This window comes from Periplaneta americana, chromosome 3 (assembly GCF_040183065.1).
Source record: "Periplaneta americana isolate PAMFEO1 chromosome 3, P.americana_PAMFEO1_priV1, whole genome shotgun sequence".
Taxonomy (NCBI): domain Eukaryota; kingdom Metazoa; phylum Arthropoda; class Insecta; order Blattodea; family Blattidae; genus Periplaneta; species Periplaneta americana.
Window position 1 is genome coordinate 69,596,299 of NC_091119.1, and position 17,061 is coordinate 69,613,359.

Below are 17,061 nucleotides of genomic sequence, written 5' to 3' on the forward strand. Positions count from 1 at the left end.
GAATAAGTCGCAAAGATTTGTTATACGAGGGCTCAAAATGCTTAAGTTTTATCTATATAAAGTGTCAGTATGTCGTTTGCCAGAGAACAGAGTGACTGGTGGCATGCAAGCACGTTATCAGGATCAGTTTTGTTTAGCAAGCTCTGTATGATCATAGTAGTACACTCTCATCTCTCTGTTATTCGAGATAAATAAAAGTTATTTTAAATTTACTGTTGTGGTTTAAATCACGCACACATAATAGTTCTATCATTTTTATACTATAGTCCTGTCATTCTTATTTCCGGCAGCCAATCACGTTGCAGGCCGGCTACATTTAAATGTGTGCGTCTTGTGATTCGCTGCTGATGATGTTATGCACTTCCTAAGGCTCGATAAATACTTAATATAATCGCCACCATTTTGGCTCTTTCGTTGGCGTTCGCAGACAGCACACGAGGACGTTATTTGCCACTCAATTATTTGCTCAATTACAGTGCGTTTGATTTATTATCACAGGAGCTACAACATGATCATGTTTAACGGTGTAGCAAATAAGATACCTCGCCTGGTAGCTAGGCAACGAAAGAATAAAAATGGCAAACGATACTACCTACATAGACTTTATAGAGTCTTCACTTCCTAAGGTGTAAGCAAAGAGTAGGAGTCACGTCAGAAATAACAGCGACACGACTATAATTTATTGTATGATGAATGAGTGATGGAACGGAGAAAAATTCTCTCCGGCGCTGGGATTTGAACCCGGGTTTTCAGCTCTACGTGCTGATGCTTTATCCACTAAGCCACGCCGGATACGACCCCGACGCCGGTTAGAATCGTCTCAGATTAAGCTCCATCTCTTGGGTTCCCTCTAGTGGCCGCCCTCTCCACTACGTCATAGATGTCTATGAACGCAGGACCGAAGTCCATATATGTGTTGAGGTGCACTCGAATGAGTGACTGGTTGGCCGGGATCCGACGGTATGGGCGCCGTCTTAAATCACAAAGTGATTTATTACGCATATCATATATATATTTTGATGTACCGAAGTACATATGATATTTCCATGCAGATATTCTGCGTCATCATATGATGAATGAGTGATGGAACGGAGAAAAATTCTCGGCGCCGGAGAGAATTTTTCTCCGTTCCATCACTCATTCATCATATGATGACGCAGAATATCTGCATGGAAATATCATATGTACTTCGGTACATCAAAATATATATATAATTTATTGGTTTTCTTTGAGAGTTTTGTACTTATGGTGAGAAACGCAGAAGAATTAAAGCCTACAACACCTTGGCAATGCCAATGTTTTCATATAGCAATAAAGTCTCATCATAAGGAAGTGTGATAAAAACAATCATGGTCAGCAAAATTAAATTTTTGAGGACTGCTAGATATATATAATTAAATAAAAAATAAATATGGATACTTTGAAAAAATTAAAAATAAAATTAATCACATTTCACAATGATAAATTTTGACACAACATAGTCTTCATATATCTATAGGACACATATAACTTAACAGTTCCTTATTACAGATCAAGAGGAAGAGCTTAGTATAACACATTGTAATCACAGAGTATTGATTATTCAATCTAGCTTGAAGAAGAAGCAATTAATTGCAATCAGTTTCGACCTCAAATTTAGATATCCTCACTTTATAAAAAAAAAAAACCCCAAACAGAGGTATACAGTATTTGGGAACACACCCATGCTGGGTTGCAAGAAAACAGACCTATAAATAATATATTTCTCCATTAGTTGGTGGACCTTTAAAGTTAGTGGATTGTCTGGTTGCAGAAGAGGAATTTAACGGGCCACTAGTTATTGGATCATTAACCAAGCATCTTTGGTTTTCACAAGTGACGTAATAGTACATGAATGAATAAAAAGTGAACATTGGTTGCCTGACTAATATGAGAAATTATTTTTATTGTTGTCAAAATTTGCAATAAATATAGACTAATATGAACCAGAAAGAAATATGGAACAGAAGTTTAAGTGAGAAAGATAAATATGCCTATTTGTTACTAGAAATAGCACACGAGTGCATTGATTTTATAGAAAATAAAAAGACACACTACACAGCACATAACCTCGTCGTCAGATGATGAACTAGAGTCTGTGAATAATTAAGAAAATAAGTAATCAAATTACAGTATATCGGTGGCTAAGAAGAGATACCTCGTATCTACAAAATTGGTAATTTAGTTTAACTACATTATTACTATTTAGATTAACTACATTATTATCTTCACAAAATTGGACAGTGTACTAATATTTTGTTCTCGAGTATAAGATCTTGCAAAGCAGAAACATAGAGTAAGTTTGTCTATTTTGAGAAATTAATTTCTGAAAGAGTTTTTTTTATTTACCTGTAAATGTACAGATACGAGGTATCACTTCTTAGGCATCGATATGCAATATTATTTTACTATCGTGTATATGGGCCTATTATACAAAATATCGCATGCCTGAATCTCGTACAGGTAACATTATGATGAATCAAAATATATAATCTACTCGCCAATACACAAAATATACGTAAGATGGCTGCCTAACGGAGGAATAAATATTATTATAGAAGGGAAATCAGATCTCTAAGTTAGTGAATCCTTTAACAGACCAATAACACTAAAGAAGTTTCTTGCAACGCGTCTTTCGAACTTATTGGTCCATTAGCAACTAACGAAGGAATAAATGCGTTCTTGCAACCCACCGTCAGAATGATATCAGAAGCAGAAAACAGACCATAAGGCTCAACATGTGCAAGGATATTGGCGACATTATTGTTATTATTATTATTATTTCTTCAACATCATTGGAAATTACAATCTGCAGTGATGAACATCCTCTGTTTCCATTAGCATGTTGACTCAAAAGTGGAATATAAATATTATGGTAATGTGTTCATTATAGCATTTGTTATCAAATCAGGCAATTCTCTCATAAAGACACTAGCAGATGACATTTGCTATGAGGAAGGATCAGGAAGTTAGATACAAATTGAAGTAGCGACCTACATTTTTTAAAGAGGTGCCTAAAGCTATTGCCAGTAGATTGCCATATTATTGCTATATGCACAAGCAAAAATAATTGATACAAGCACTGATGCAGGCTGGTAATGATGAACCCAAGACTCATAATCTCTGACTATCCAGGCAATCTTCATTGGCTGACCGACTAGATGTTCGATACTCATCCACCTTTCAGAGAACTTCTGAATTCAAGTGCAGACAGCTTGACGAGACAGGCAATGTACACCATAAACAGGCAGCTTTGTTCTGTGAATATTCTTTGCTGCCAAACCTACCAGACAGAAAAAATGCACAACAAAACCCTGCCGACAATGGTACACTTGTACAGAAGTGCTGCCATCTTGAAACTGCTGCTTCTTTGTTTTGCTTGTGCATTCATCAATCACCTTTGGATAATATTGCCATCTAGCAGTAATAGCCTCAGGTGCCTCACTACAAAATGTAGGTCATTAACTTGATTTGTAACTTACTGATTCGCCTGTGTACTTCTCAAGATTTTCATAATACAGATAGGTTTGATCTACATATAAATATATCACTGTACTAGGAAATGGTAAGGAATCAATAATTTCAGTTTGTGTTTAGCAATACACAAAAATTATATAGAGGAAATGATGGGATTCAAGAATACAATGAAGGTTGAAATTTATAGGAATCAAGTAATTATAAAAGGCTCCATTTGTACAAGTGGTGATTGTAATTAGCATTCACAATTTTGAGACCATCACATCACGCTTTGCTTTGCCCTCTTGGAAGGAGAGTGATGAAACTACTACTTCCATTTCACTTCAATATGTAAAAATAAATAGCGCAGCTCTGAAATTATCTTCCTAAAATGAAAGCTTAATATTGAGTTCATATTACAAGGTGCACAATCATTCACACTTTATTATTATTTTTCTTAAAAAACGTAGATGACATAGATAATGAATGTTGGAATTGGAATGGTAGTCAGAACAAAACTTGCCACATTTCAAATGAATGTGTTCTGCTGGCCCACAAGTCACAACCGTTCTGGTAATGTTCTCAATTTTAAATTTTTTGTCACACAAATCTTATTGTTCTTGCACACAATATCACTACCGATAAGAGCACTCAAAATGGACCAAGTTTTTTTATGCTTAACAGAAAGGCACCGCAAAACACAACTGCTGTCATTTTTTTTTTCTTTTAAAGTGGACATAACATTTTTATGCGCAAATATTTCTATGCAAATGTCAGTTTGGCGAACACAAAAGCACAAAAACATCAAAGTCTGAAAATATTTAACCATCTGTTCAATGAGTATAAAAAGCTGTAAATTGAACACTTAATTTGGTGCCAAGAATCACAGGCACTTATATTATTTTAATAGTGATTTGTATAAAATTAACTTCATAACTAATTTATCTAAATGTGAACACTATACATACACTAACTGTTTTAAAAGGGAAAACAACAAGTGACCTCTATGTTCCACAAACACACAAGGTACATGATCCATTCAGAAACTGAACAGATATTGTAGCTTCTGTATTCTTGGAGCATTGTAGGTTTATATAGGATAAATAATAAAAAATACAACAAAAACTAAAATATTAGACGCACATTTATATCTGCATCCTCTGGCATTACCCCATTGCCACAACTTCCACACACGCTATGAGGAATACAGAACTCTCACAATCAATCATACAGTTCGATGCATGCAGTTCTTGTTTATATGAGACCAATTTGAAAGTGACTGTATGAAGTGATTGTGATGATCTGCATTACTGATTAAGGATAGACAGAGCAAATATAAAACTCTTTTAAAAGCATATCCCTTCTAGCAGGATAATGCCAAATAACAGAAAATAAAAAAATCTTGTGACCTTAGGAACAGTTGCATTATATAATTATAAACAAGCAATATAAGAGCATGAAAGCAGCCCATTGCAATTATAATTTTTTTACCAGTTAAGGCCTGTGCTTCATTTTAAAAAACTACATTACGAGTCTTTATATGTCATTAGAAAGCATGAATTCTCTCATTCTCTTGTACATTCATTCATTTTCAGTTTTAAAACAAGTCATTTAAAAAAAGCAGCCTCACTTTACACTTACACAGCACCGTGCACAAAGAGAAATAAAAGTTTTGCACATTAAATTATCTTTGTCAATATCTAGATGTAAACGACAACACATTACAGTACATAAAAATCACCCTACAGTATTCTCCTTTTGCATTTTCATTGCAGAGATCATTGTTACTTTGTCGTATTCCAACTAGAAACCCTCCAATATTTCTGATGGAGGAGAAAGGGAATATTCTTCAAGAGACGCAGCTGTTTCCCATATATTGGATAAATTGGCTTCTGATATCAACCTCTAGTTTCAGCCTAAATATCCAGTAAATTCTTGGAGATAAAACTTGGAGCAACTTTGCAGATATATTTATTGTAACTCTGGAATTTGTCTAATTCCCAAATAAATAAAACCCCTATGTCCTCTAGAAATGTCTAGCATCTGTTAAAGAACATAATTTTGACCCATAAATGTCATCCAATTCAATCATTCCATAAGTTCCAATCTATCAAAACATTGAAGACATATGCAGCACCCAACAAAGATGACCAACAACAACATCATGTCTTCTCCTAACAATCCATAACACTATAGTCTGAAAATTACGCAAGCTGCTCGACGATAATCTCAAAACTCCTCAAGACACAGATGAGATGGCATTAATAGGTGAACCCATCTGCACCAGTACTTTGTCCAACCACTGCAGCGGTCCATTCAGGTGAATTTCAACCCAACAGGGAGTGCTGGTTACATCTTGACGATGGTATTCAGCTCCCCAACCTTTCACAAAGGACATTCTGGAGAGAAAACATTTTACATTAAAAAACTATAAAAAGAAGTTTTTGGATTCAAAGGAGTATATTGTGGAGAAAAGAGTAATAGAGTAGGTTCCCAGGTTTTTATATTGAAAAGAATGTGAAATTTGAGGAAACAGTTGTGGAATGAATAGTAACAGATTTCCAAGCCTTTGGATTGAAAGGAATGTGACTTGGGAAAATATTTGTGATAGAGCAGATTCTCAGGCTTTCGGATTTAAATGAATATAACTTGGGAAAATAGTTGTGGAAAAAAAGAGTAATAGAGTAGATTCCCAGGCTTTCGGATTGAAAGGAATGTGATTTGGGACAATATTTGTGGAAAGAAGAGTAACAGAGCAGATTCCCAGGCTTTTGGATTGAAAGGAATGTAACTTGGGAAAATATTTGTGGAAAGAAGAGTAATAGAGTAGATTCCCAGGTTTTTGGAATGAAAAGAACGTGAGACATTTGAGAAAACAGATGTGGATAGAATGGGGCACTAGTGGTCATGACAGCAGCAGTAGTATTAGTAGTAGTAGTATTTATTCCAAATTTATAAAGCCCTATTTTACATAGGGTATATTAGAGCAATAGTTTAGACTAATCATAACAAATAAATATTAATATACAGTAATTAAAGTTTTAAATTAATTATACAGTAATTAAAGTTTTAAATAATTAATTAAGTTAATGGACTCAATTAAGCATTTTGTTGCTTAAGGTGCAAATACTCGTAACCCTCAAATTTTCGAAATTGAGTTTATGCTACCATTGAATTTGTCTCAGTGACGCGCATCTACCTGCAAAGTCTCGTAAACCACATTTCAATATTAATCGTGGAAAAGTAAAAATTTCAAAACACACAACCACAACACCAAGAATACATTCGACAAGATTTATTGAGAAACATAGATAAAATAAACAAACCTATAAATGATAAGCATGAAATTAAAACAATAAAAACATTAAGAGAGAAACAACAAGCACACAATTTAAGATTTGTAAAAGCTGATAAGGGTAATTGCACTGTAATAATGAATGCTCAAGACATGAATGACAAAATTAACACATTTTTTCACGAAAATAACATCACAGAAATAAAAACAGATCCAACAACAAAATATCAAACAATAGTCAAAAGTACAATAAATCAAAACACTCACATCATACCTAACAACAAAAAACAACAATTGAAACAAATTAAACCTCACGCACCTAAATTAAATGCGTTACCAAAAATTCACAAACAAAATATACCAATCAGGCCTCTTATTAACTACAAGAATGCACCAGCATACAAATTAGCGAAATATATAGACAACAGTATAAGAAATAATATACAATTTGAAAACCCAACAACAATAATCAACACCATAGACCTAGTTAACAAAATAAAACACAAACACATTCCACACAACACAACATTAGCATCATTTGACATCGAAAACCTATATACAAACATACCAGTAACAGAAACACTTGAAATACTTCGAAAAATGCTTATCAAAAATAACATACCACAGACTCACATTGACGAAATTATACACATTACAGAGATTATCACTAAACAAAATTATTTCACACATAACAATAAGTATTATACACAAACTGAAGGATTACCAATGGGTTCACCTATATCAAGTATATTAGCTGAAATCTTTATTCACAACATAGAACAAACACACATACTAAACACCGATAACAACAAACACGCAGAGAAAATAATGTACTGGCATCGATATGTAGATGACATAATAATCTTATATAATGGAAACAAAAGACAAATAGAAAACCTACATCAACAACTCAACAAAATACATCCCAAATTAAAGTATACAATAGAAATGGAACATAACCAAGCTATAAACTTCGTAGACATCACCATAACCAAAACAAATAACAGACACGAATTCAAAATATACAGGAAACCCACTACAACCACAACACATATACACAATTCATCAAATCATCCCATACAACATAAACATGCAGCTTTCCGTACAATGACACACAGATTAATTAATATACCAATGAACAATGACAACTACACTGAAGAATTAAACACAATAAAATATATAGCACAAGACAATGGATACAACCCTAACATAATAGACACACTAATAAAAAAGGCAAAACAAAAACAGAACAAACCAACACAAACACCACGCGAGAATAAATACATAACATTAACATATCACAATACCAATACTCACAAAATTGCAACTTCATTCAGAAAACTAAAATACAAGATAGCATACAAAACAAATAATACAACACAGAAATACCTAAATAATCACATTAAACATTCAAATAAATATAATTCAACTGGAGTTTACAAATTAAAATGCAATAGTTGCCCACATTTTTACATAGGACAGACAGGAAGATCCTTTCATACAAGATATAATGAACATATTAAAGCTATAACCAAACCCTACATCACATCAAATTATGCAGACCACATTATCAACTATAATCATGACTACAATAATATAGAAACAGATATGGAAATTTTACACATCACACCAAAAAGTACACACTTAAACATCCTAGAACAGTACGAAATATATAAGAATACAATATATACCTAACACACAATTGCAGTTCAATACACACACATTATTAGACGTCATAATACATCATAACACACAAATAGCCAGCCCCCACCATAGGAACAACACACCTCCACCCCTACCATCGACAAATGCACATCACAGAGTCAAGATCACCAGTGGTTCAAGAGACACTAAAGATGACGTGACATAGCGTTGAAACGGGCCGTCTGTCGAAGGTATATGCCTTTTTTAACAATTTTACACTTTTTTAACATAAGACTAAGTAAATTTTATGATTTCAATATGACGTAAGCTTGCAATTAATGGCGACAAAAACAGTTTTTTCATTCTCCTGTAAAATTTTGATTTTGTGGGACATGAGCATTTGCACCTTAAGTGATGATTTGTAGCAATAGTTTTTTTGAAAAAGAGTTCATACAGATTGTTCAAAGCTGATTACAATTTACAAATATTTCCATTCTTCTGCAGTCAATTTTGAATCATTCAAAATAATCTCAAAATTTGCCATGATTAGATATAAATTGCATACTAACAAAGGTTAGAGAGTATACTTCACATTTCACTCAATCGTACACTTGAGGAAAAATAAGTTTTTGATAATTGAACCTTTATCACTTTTAGTCCAGTGTGAATTCCTCGTAGAAGTAACAAATTTCTTTTTTTTTAATTTAATGTATGAGATGGGGCACTCTGTGTATGAAGAAGATAGATCTGTGGAAGCTCCTCCTTTCGCCAGTTAATTTGCTCATTCATTACCTACAATGCCTGTGTGCTCTCGTAATTTTGAAATTCAGACCTTATTTCCAAAGCAATATGGTGAAGATACTTATTGTTTTTAAATGAAGTGCAGCTTGAGAATCAGAATGCACGAACTTCCGCAAAACATCGAAAATAGCTAATTATTCGCAACATTCTTTATGACTATTTAAAGTCCAGTAAAAGTCACTCTGACATATTTAATTACTAAAATACACTTCAAAATGTAAATATACAATGCTGCAGTGGCATAGAATTTTAAAACAAAAAACAACAGTTTTACAAAATATCAGAAGACACTTTAGTTTAACAAAAATAATGTTATCTGTTTTTGATTCTTAGAGGGTTTTCCAATTTTTTTCTTATTTTGGATCGTAAATTTTTTGAGAGAAAGGAAGCGCGTAAATCTAGTAAAAAACAGAATTACCTGCAAAGCAAATTAACCGCACACGAATCGAATTATCAGGAGTTGACTACATTGATACTACAATACAATTTATTATAAGCACTTGTATTACTTTTACAATTGGTTATTTATTAAAAATTTTATTATAACCAGTTTAATTGTTTGCATTATTATATTGTTGTTGAAAGTTAAGAACATTGCTACTAGCAACATATCACAGCTTCTATAGTAGGGGCATTGAAAAAGAAAGATGTCATAGCGACCAGAGATTAGATGTAGACGTCAGCAAATGTGTCATCTTTTTTTTTATCAAAATATGGCAACTCTATTTTAAAGCAAATTCTTATGGTATTAAAGGCAGTGATAGTAGGATTTGCAAAGATTCTCCTCCTGAAAATGTTGAAAGAAGTCAAAAGTGCATTGTCTGGTAATGCCAACAGAGAAGTTAGTCAGTCACCACTAGGTCATTAAAAAGAACTAAAACCTCTATGACCACGTTATCTAGTAACTGTTCACAAATTCATGCAAATACTAATATTTGCAAGACCATCAGTAAAATTGTAAAGACAGTTTCACCCATCCACTATAAAGTTTTAAAAGATGGAAATTTGGTGATAGAGACTTTGTAACGAAAAATGGTACGAAAGCATAGCTGTTTGGAATATTATATCAACAACAACACAGTTTATTGTTTCTTCTGTCGTCATTTTTCAATGGTTTAGAGATAGTAGAACCCACATTTACAAAAATCGGTTATTCCAACTGGAAAAACCTCAAAGAAAAGTGCACTAAGCATGAAGTTAGTGATTGTCATAAGGAAGCATATGTTAAGTCAGTGGTTACAAAATTTCAGAGGAACATGATAAAGTAACTTCAATGCTCAATAGCGACAATAACAGTTTTGCTGAGAAACACAAAACAGAAATGTCACTGCAACACATAACTAAGCAGTACTAATGTGTGTTCCTCAAGAAATAAGTTTAAAGAAGTAATGAGCAAGCACATGTGCACAAAAAAATCATGTGAACTGAGGAAATTTCCTTAAGATTTTAGAAGTTCTCAGGTGAAGTAAATATGAAATGGAAAATTTACCAAACAATGATAAATATTTTTCAAAAGAAACTAAAAATGAGTTCTTAGACGTCTCATCAAAATAGTTTTAAAGACCATCATTAATGATATGAACAGTTTCAATTAAGGATATTTTTCCATTGTTGTTGATGAAGCAAAAGAAGTTCGCACAATGAAGCAGATGTCCATTTATCTATGTTATGTTGGACAAGATGGTATTATGTGGAAGATTTTTAGGTTTCATTAATTGAAGATCTCGGGGGTAAATAGTGACAACCCTCAAAATTGAGATTATCAGTTTTCTGGTCGTTAACAGCCTATAAGCCACATTATCTTTGATTCGGTTAAATAATTAAGTAAATATGTTAACAAATGATTGGATTATGCTGCTTGAAATATATGGCATTCCTCTTGTGTTTGCAGTAAAAATTAAAATGTATGCAACTATTATTTACCCCTGAAGTCTTCAATTCCAAAAATTGTAAGCCAATGCTCTTATAACAAAAATAAGAGGTTTCTTAAGATCATATAACCTTATAACAACAAAATTTATTTGTCAGTCTCACCATGGCACTTACATTATGAGGGGCATATAAATGGTAAATGCATTAATTCATGATGTATTGTCACGCACACAGACTGAATTTAGTTCTAGTGAATGTAGTAAAAAATATGGACATACTTGATGATACTTTAGGACTTTTGATATGTATGTACTCATTTCAGTGTGCATTGCCTCTACAATATCTAAAGTTTATTAGATACTTCGTACAATAAGTACTTGGAACTGAAAGGAAAACAAAAATACAGAAATCTGCTTTTCAGGTTCTGGATTATATGAATTCTGAACTGAAGACAAGATTTGTACAGCACAATCTACAGCCTTTAATACAGTAAACCAAGAAATGCATACATCTTAAATATGGATTGTGTGAATTACATTCTTCATAAAGCACCACAAAACATTTCTGAACATATGCAATAATGTTAAGTACAAAATGGAAACAGCCAAAACTTCTTTTAGTGAAATAGCTAATTAATTTCTTTTCAAACGTAAATGAACAGATAAATTATTTTACAATTGATAAGCTAGTTAAATTGTAGTATAGTTTCAGTCTTTACGATTTACTTTATCATTAAATACAAATGTAGTATACATTATACAATTTGGTTTTATTTAAAACCATTATTTGTTTGTTAACTTTTTCACCTTCATTTGGCATCTTCAGACAATTCTATAAACAATATCAAATTCATTGGATACTATATATTTAATATTACTTATAGCAGTAGTTCCCAAAATAGTGGTCGCGACACCTTACGGGGTTGTACAAAGCTTTGAGGGGGTCATGAGATGGTTTACAAAATAAAACAAAACGTGCCTTAGTAACATACATTTTCGTTTATTTAAAAACATACCCATAAACAAATTATACTGACAATAGCCACTGGCATAGCTCAGATGGTAAAAAGCTGTGCTCGGGTGCAGGTTCGATTCTTGCTTGGGCTGATTATCTGGTTGGGTTTTTTTCCGGGATTTTCCTCAACCGTAAGGTGAATGTCACGTAATCTATACCAAATCCTCGGCCTCATCTCTCTATCACCAATTCCATCGATGCTAAATAACCCAGTAGTTGATACAGCATTGTATCCTCCCGGCTCCTGCATTGATCTCCTAATTCTTCCATACTTTCCTTTATCAATCATAATCACTAATTTTTTTGTGTAATCTGATAACAATTCCCGCCAAATATTATATCGACAATAGCACATTCTGTTATTTTCATAGGTCTTTTTCCTCCATCCTCCCAACTAACACTCTATATGCATGCCTGGATTCGCCCATACGTGCTACATGCCCTGCCCATCTCAAACGTCTGGATTTAATGTTCCTAATTATGTCAGGTGAAGAATATAATGCGTGCAGTTCTGTGTTGTGTAACTTCCTCCATTGTCCTGTAACTTCATCCCTCTCAGCCCCAAATATTTCCCTAAGCACCTTATTCTCCAACACTCTTAACCTCAAAGTGACAGTCCAAGTTTCACAACCAGGGTTTTATACTATGAAGAATAAATGAAAAATTGTTACAAACAGGAGACATCCTGAGCTGAACAAAGCAGAACTACAAATTGTATTAAATTTTCTTTCGTTTGTGAACATGTTCACCAATTTGCACAACAGGATGAAAGATTGTTAAGACCAGCTAACTCTCAAGAGAGTAAATTAAATGTAGAATATGTAAACAACAGTGTTCTATTCAGTGTAATAAAATAAATATATAATGGCATATCTTCAGTTTTTTCTGACAAAAACCTGACACCCATAGTGTGTGTGTGTGTGCGTGCGCGTGCGTGCATGTCATGGAGGAGGAAAGGAACAAATAGTGAATATAAAATGTTTGTGTTTGGTAGATAAAAATTACATAGACCCATACGCAGCACAGTCACATTTGAGACTGTTCTTGAGGTTGTCTCGAGAAAACCTCATAGAATTGGTATGCACATTCAATTTTTTTAGACGCGTTTGAGACTGGGATGTAGTACACAGTCACGCATATGAAAACTGACAAGCAAACATTCTGATGGGGGCAGATAAAAAAGTTAATTTTTTTTCTTCCACCATGTTAATAATGTCAAAAGAAATGCTTATACAAATTTTGGCCACTCGACTGCAATTACGAGGCCGTCCAGAAAGTGATTTTCCCTGGGGCCTTTACAGAAAAAGAAAAGCACAATTGCATGAAAGATTTATTGAAACAGATAAAGTAATTGTTGCGCTATTTGTCAACATATCCTCCACTGGAATTGAGACATTTCTCACACCATGGCATCAATTTTTGTATCCTTGTGTTGTATAAGTCAGCTGCCTGGGATCGAAACCAGCATTTGACAGCCATCTGCACCTCTCTGTCGATCCCATGATATGACAAATGTCTCAATTCTGGTGGGGAATATGTTTAAAACTGGCTCAACAATTTCTATGTCTGTTTGAATAAATTTTTCCAATGAAACTGTCTTTTCTTTCTGTTAACAGCCCCTGGCTAACTTATTTTTTATGGCCCTCGTAACTGCGGTCGAGTGGCCAAAATTTATATAAGCACATCTTTTGATATTATTAACATGGTGAAAGAAAAACATTTAACTTTTTATCTGCCCCCATGAGAATGTTTGCTTGTGAGACAAGTTTTGGCTTATTCTTGATCTTGGGAAAGTCCTACAAATAGCTTGGCATTGGCTATGTATATGGACCACAGAGACATTTCTAATGACTTACAGAAAGGGACATTTAAAAATCGAAAGAATGCAGAAAATGCATTTTCTTTACAGAACTTAAAAATATATAAAACAAATACCAAGTTCACTACTTGGAATATCTTTTATATGAAACACTTTTCATCTTTTGTTTCCTTGTTTTTCATAAACACATCATTTAATAAGAGATCGAATATGGACTGCACTCGTAAGCACAAAGCCTTTCTGAATATGTTTATCCCATTAAAATCTAGAAGTATTTTTTTTAGTATTTAAACACTTTCTCACATTTTATAATGTCAAAAGATTCATAAATACACGTATTTTATACATTTATTCCTTCCAGATAGAATTAAACACATGCAGACAGGCATTTATTTATAATTTTCACAGTATCTTATCACTTGCTTCGACTTACCTTATTGTGCACATCTTTGTGAGTTCATAGACAGCCTCAAAGCCATGGTTAACGCTCTGTGAGAGAAGCTGTGCAAATTCCTGGTTATTGAAAATCTTCAACGAACAGCCAGGAGGAATCTTACAAACAGTACTGGGGTGAAACCCATGATGATGGTTACAGTTTCGAGACTGCACAAATATGGCACTGTCTGACTTGTTCTGCGCATACACTTCACCACCAATGTAGAAAAGTTGAACACCTGAAATAAGATATCAGTTATTAAGTTTCAACATGTTGCAATGAAAATCATTTGTATTTATATTCTTCCGAAGTACTGTATAACAAAGTAAAAAGATATTCTCATCATGCACTATATGACAAAAGACATTATAAAGGAATATTATTGATGTTCGAAGCTTCAGAAAGGAAGAATGTACATCAGACTGATCATAATCTAGTCTGCATCAAGTTAAGGCAAAGAATATCAGTTGTGAAAATTAATAAAGAGGAAATGGTGAAAAGAACAAGGGTAATAGTATATAGCATACCAAAAACAAACCCTTTTGAAAAAGAATTCAAAATTAACATTTAAATAGCTACGTGGGGGTCATGTTGACCCCAGTATTATGTCTTGGTTTGTATTACTTTTATGCAGTTGCCTACATTGTCAGGCTTATCAGTACCTTCCAAGAACCATGCCAGCAATATGTCCACATGATTACTTCCAGTCTATCACTATCATTATTTGTCACGTTAATTCTAATTTTAATAAGGAATGTAGGCCCCAAATCAATGGCATAAAAGATAAACATGATAATCTTGGAAAAATAAAAGTGTCTTTGAGCATGGGAAACTTATTTTGATGGTCTTTTAAACTTTCCTTCTATTAAAAACAATACAAGCCTTCAGAATGAGGACAGTAACGTACAACCATGGATAGAGGAACCCAATGATTGATATTGAAGTAGTCATTCTAAGATTCAAATTTGGCAAAGCATCAGGTGAAGACGGCATTATTCTTGAACAAATTAAATGAAGCGGGGCACTGTAATCAGAAGATTGTATTTATTAATTTTAGAAATTTAGAGACAATAAGCAATCAGAGATACCTGGAAAAACTCTGTAATTGTACCAATTCATGAAAAAAAAGACATGTACAAATGTGAAAATTCCAGTGGCATCACTCTCCTAAACTGTGCATATAAAAATCCTCTCATAATTCTACACAGGCTCAAACCTTATAAATCGAAAGGTACAGGGGATCATCATGATGGGTTTATGCAGGAGCAATCAACTTGCAAACACTTCTTTCATCTTCACCAAAATATGTCAAAATTTTGGGAATTTGAAAAATATTTACACCTATTCTCCATCCGATTTCCCTGTAGCATCCCAACAAAATATCTCCATCATCATCTCATCTCGGATGTAGAACAGACCACCCTCCTATGGGGCACCATGGGAAATGACTCAGTTGTAAATTTGTCTACACAACTGGCTTCATATGAATGAATCATAGTTAAGTATCCACCATTAATATAAAAAAACACCCATTCTTCATTGATTTCGAGGTCTATGACAGTATAAGAAGTGGTGCGGATGTGGAATACCACACAAACGTAATAAGATTAATTAAAATGTGTACAGAGAGCTCCAAATTCAAAATTAAAATAGGTTGCTCCAAATGCAAAATTAAAATAAGTTATCATCATCTATCTAAGAGCTTCCTGATGAATTCTATATGGAACAACATTCAACAACATATCACAATATTATGATAAAATAATACATTCAAAAATCATTACGGTTTTCACAGAATAATACGTATTAACAAAACCTTTATGCCTTGCCTTGTAATTCTATTTAATTTTGAACAACAAGGACTGCATGATTGCATTCAATTTGTATGTACGTTACATTTTATCTATATTTAACTTGTCACACTTTAATGTCAATCAACTATCGAATCCAAGAATTTTATTTGATATGTATAAATGTTTTTAGATATTGTATACATTGCCTGAAGATACCTACGTGACAAAAATGTTTGTTACTTAATTTAATATTAAAAACAAATTACTGTATGTTCTGAAATTTGTTTTTATTTAATAAAAGGTAAGTCATTTAGATTGAAATCCACAAATAAGTTACATTTAAATTAACATTTTAACTTATCTGAAAATAATCACCACAATGAAATATAAGCAGTCAGAGAATTTTTGTTCCCAAACGTACAGCAGATTGAGTAGTTTCTTCTGGTAGCTACATCTATTAAGTCACGTGGATGCGTAAGCAAGGTCGAATTGCAAGAAGGTACGTATAGGATCATTAAATAGCAATGATGCAATGTATTATAAATATGCCCCTGTAATGTCATATGATGTAGAAAGAACATTCTCTTAGTTTAAACAAATTTTATGTGATGTTCGTAAAAAGATTTGCATTTCATAACCTCAGAATACATGTTTTCGTCCACTACAATGGGATAGGTTTTGATAAACGAATTATTTGTATATATTGTGTAAGATATAAATATTGATAATTTGTATATTGATTTTTGTTATTATTATTTTGTCCCTGTAATGTCATGTGACATAGGAAGAACATTTTCTTAGCTTAAACAAATTTTTACTGGTACTGACAGTTATAGTAAAAGATATGAATTTCATAATCTCAGAATATATATGTTTTTGTTCACTGTAAGAGTTGATTTTGTTAAATGAATTA

The 17,061-nt window shown here is 33.1% G+C and overlaps 1 protein-coding gene across 3 annotated transcripts in view; it reads right to left on the bottom strand.

Annotated features, from left to right (window-relative positions):
• Positions 1-3,704: 3,704 nt before the first annotated feature.
• Positions 3,705-17,061, bottom strand: part of Mad (Mothers against dpp) — a 41,791-nt gene continuing 28,434 nt past the window's right edge. For 2 of the 3 annotated variants that reach the window (XM_069820700.1, XM_069820701.1), the window contains exons 7-8: positions 14,353-14,593; positions 5,565-5,873 (exon numbers count right to left, since the gene is read on the bottom strand). In XM_069820700.1, the coding sequence (XP_069676801.1) occupies positions 5,714-5,873; positions 14,353-14,593 (401 nt within the window). In that variant the 3' untranslated portion in view covers positions 5,565-5,713. Of the gene's footprint in view, positions 5,874-14,352; positions 14,594-17,061 lie in introns of all 3 variants that reach the window. The other variant, XM_069820699.1, reaches the window with a different exon arrangement.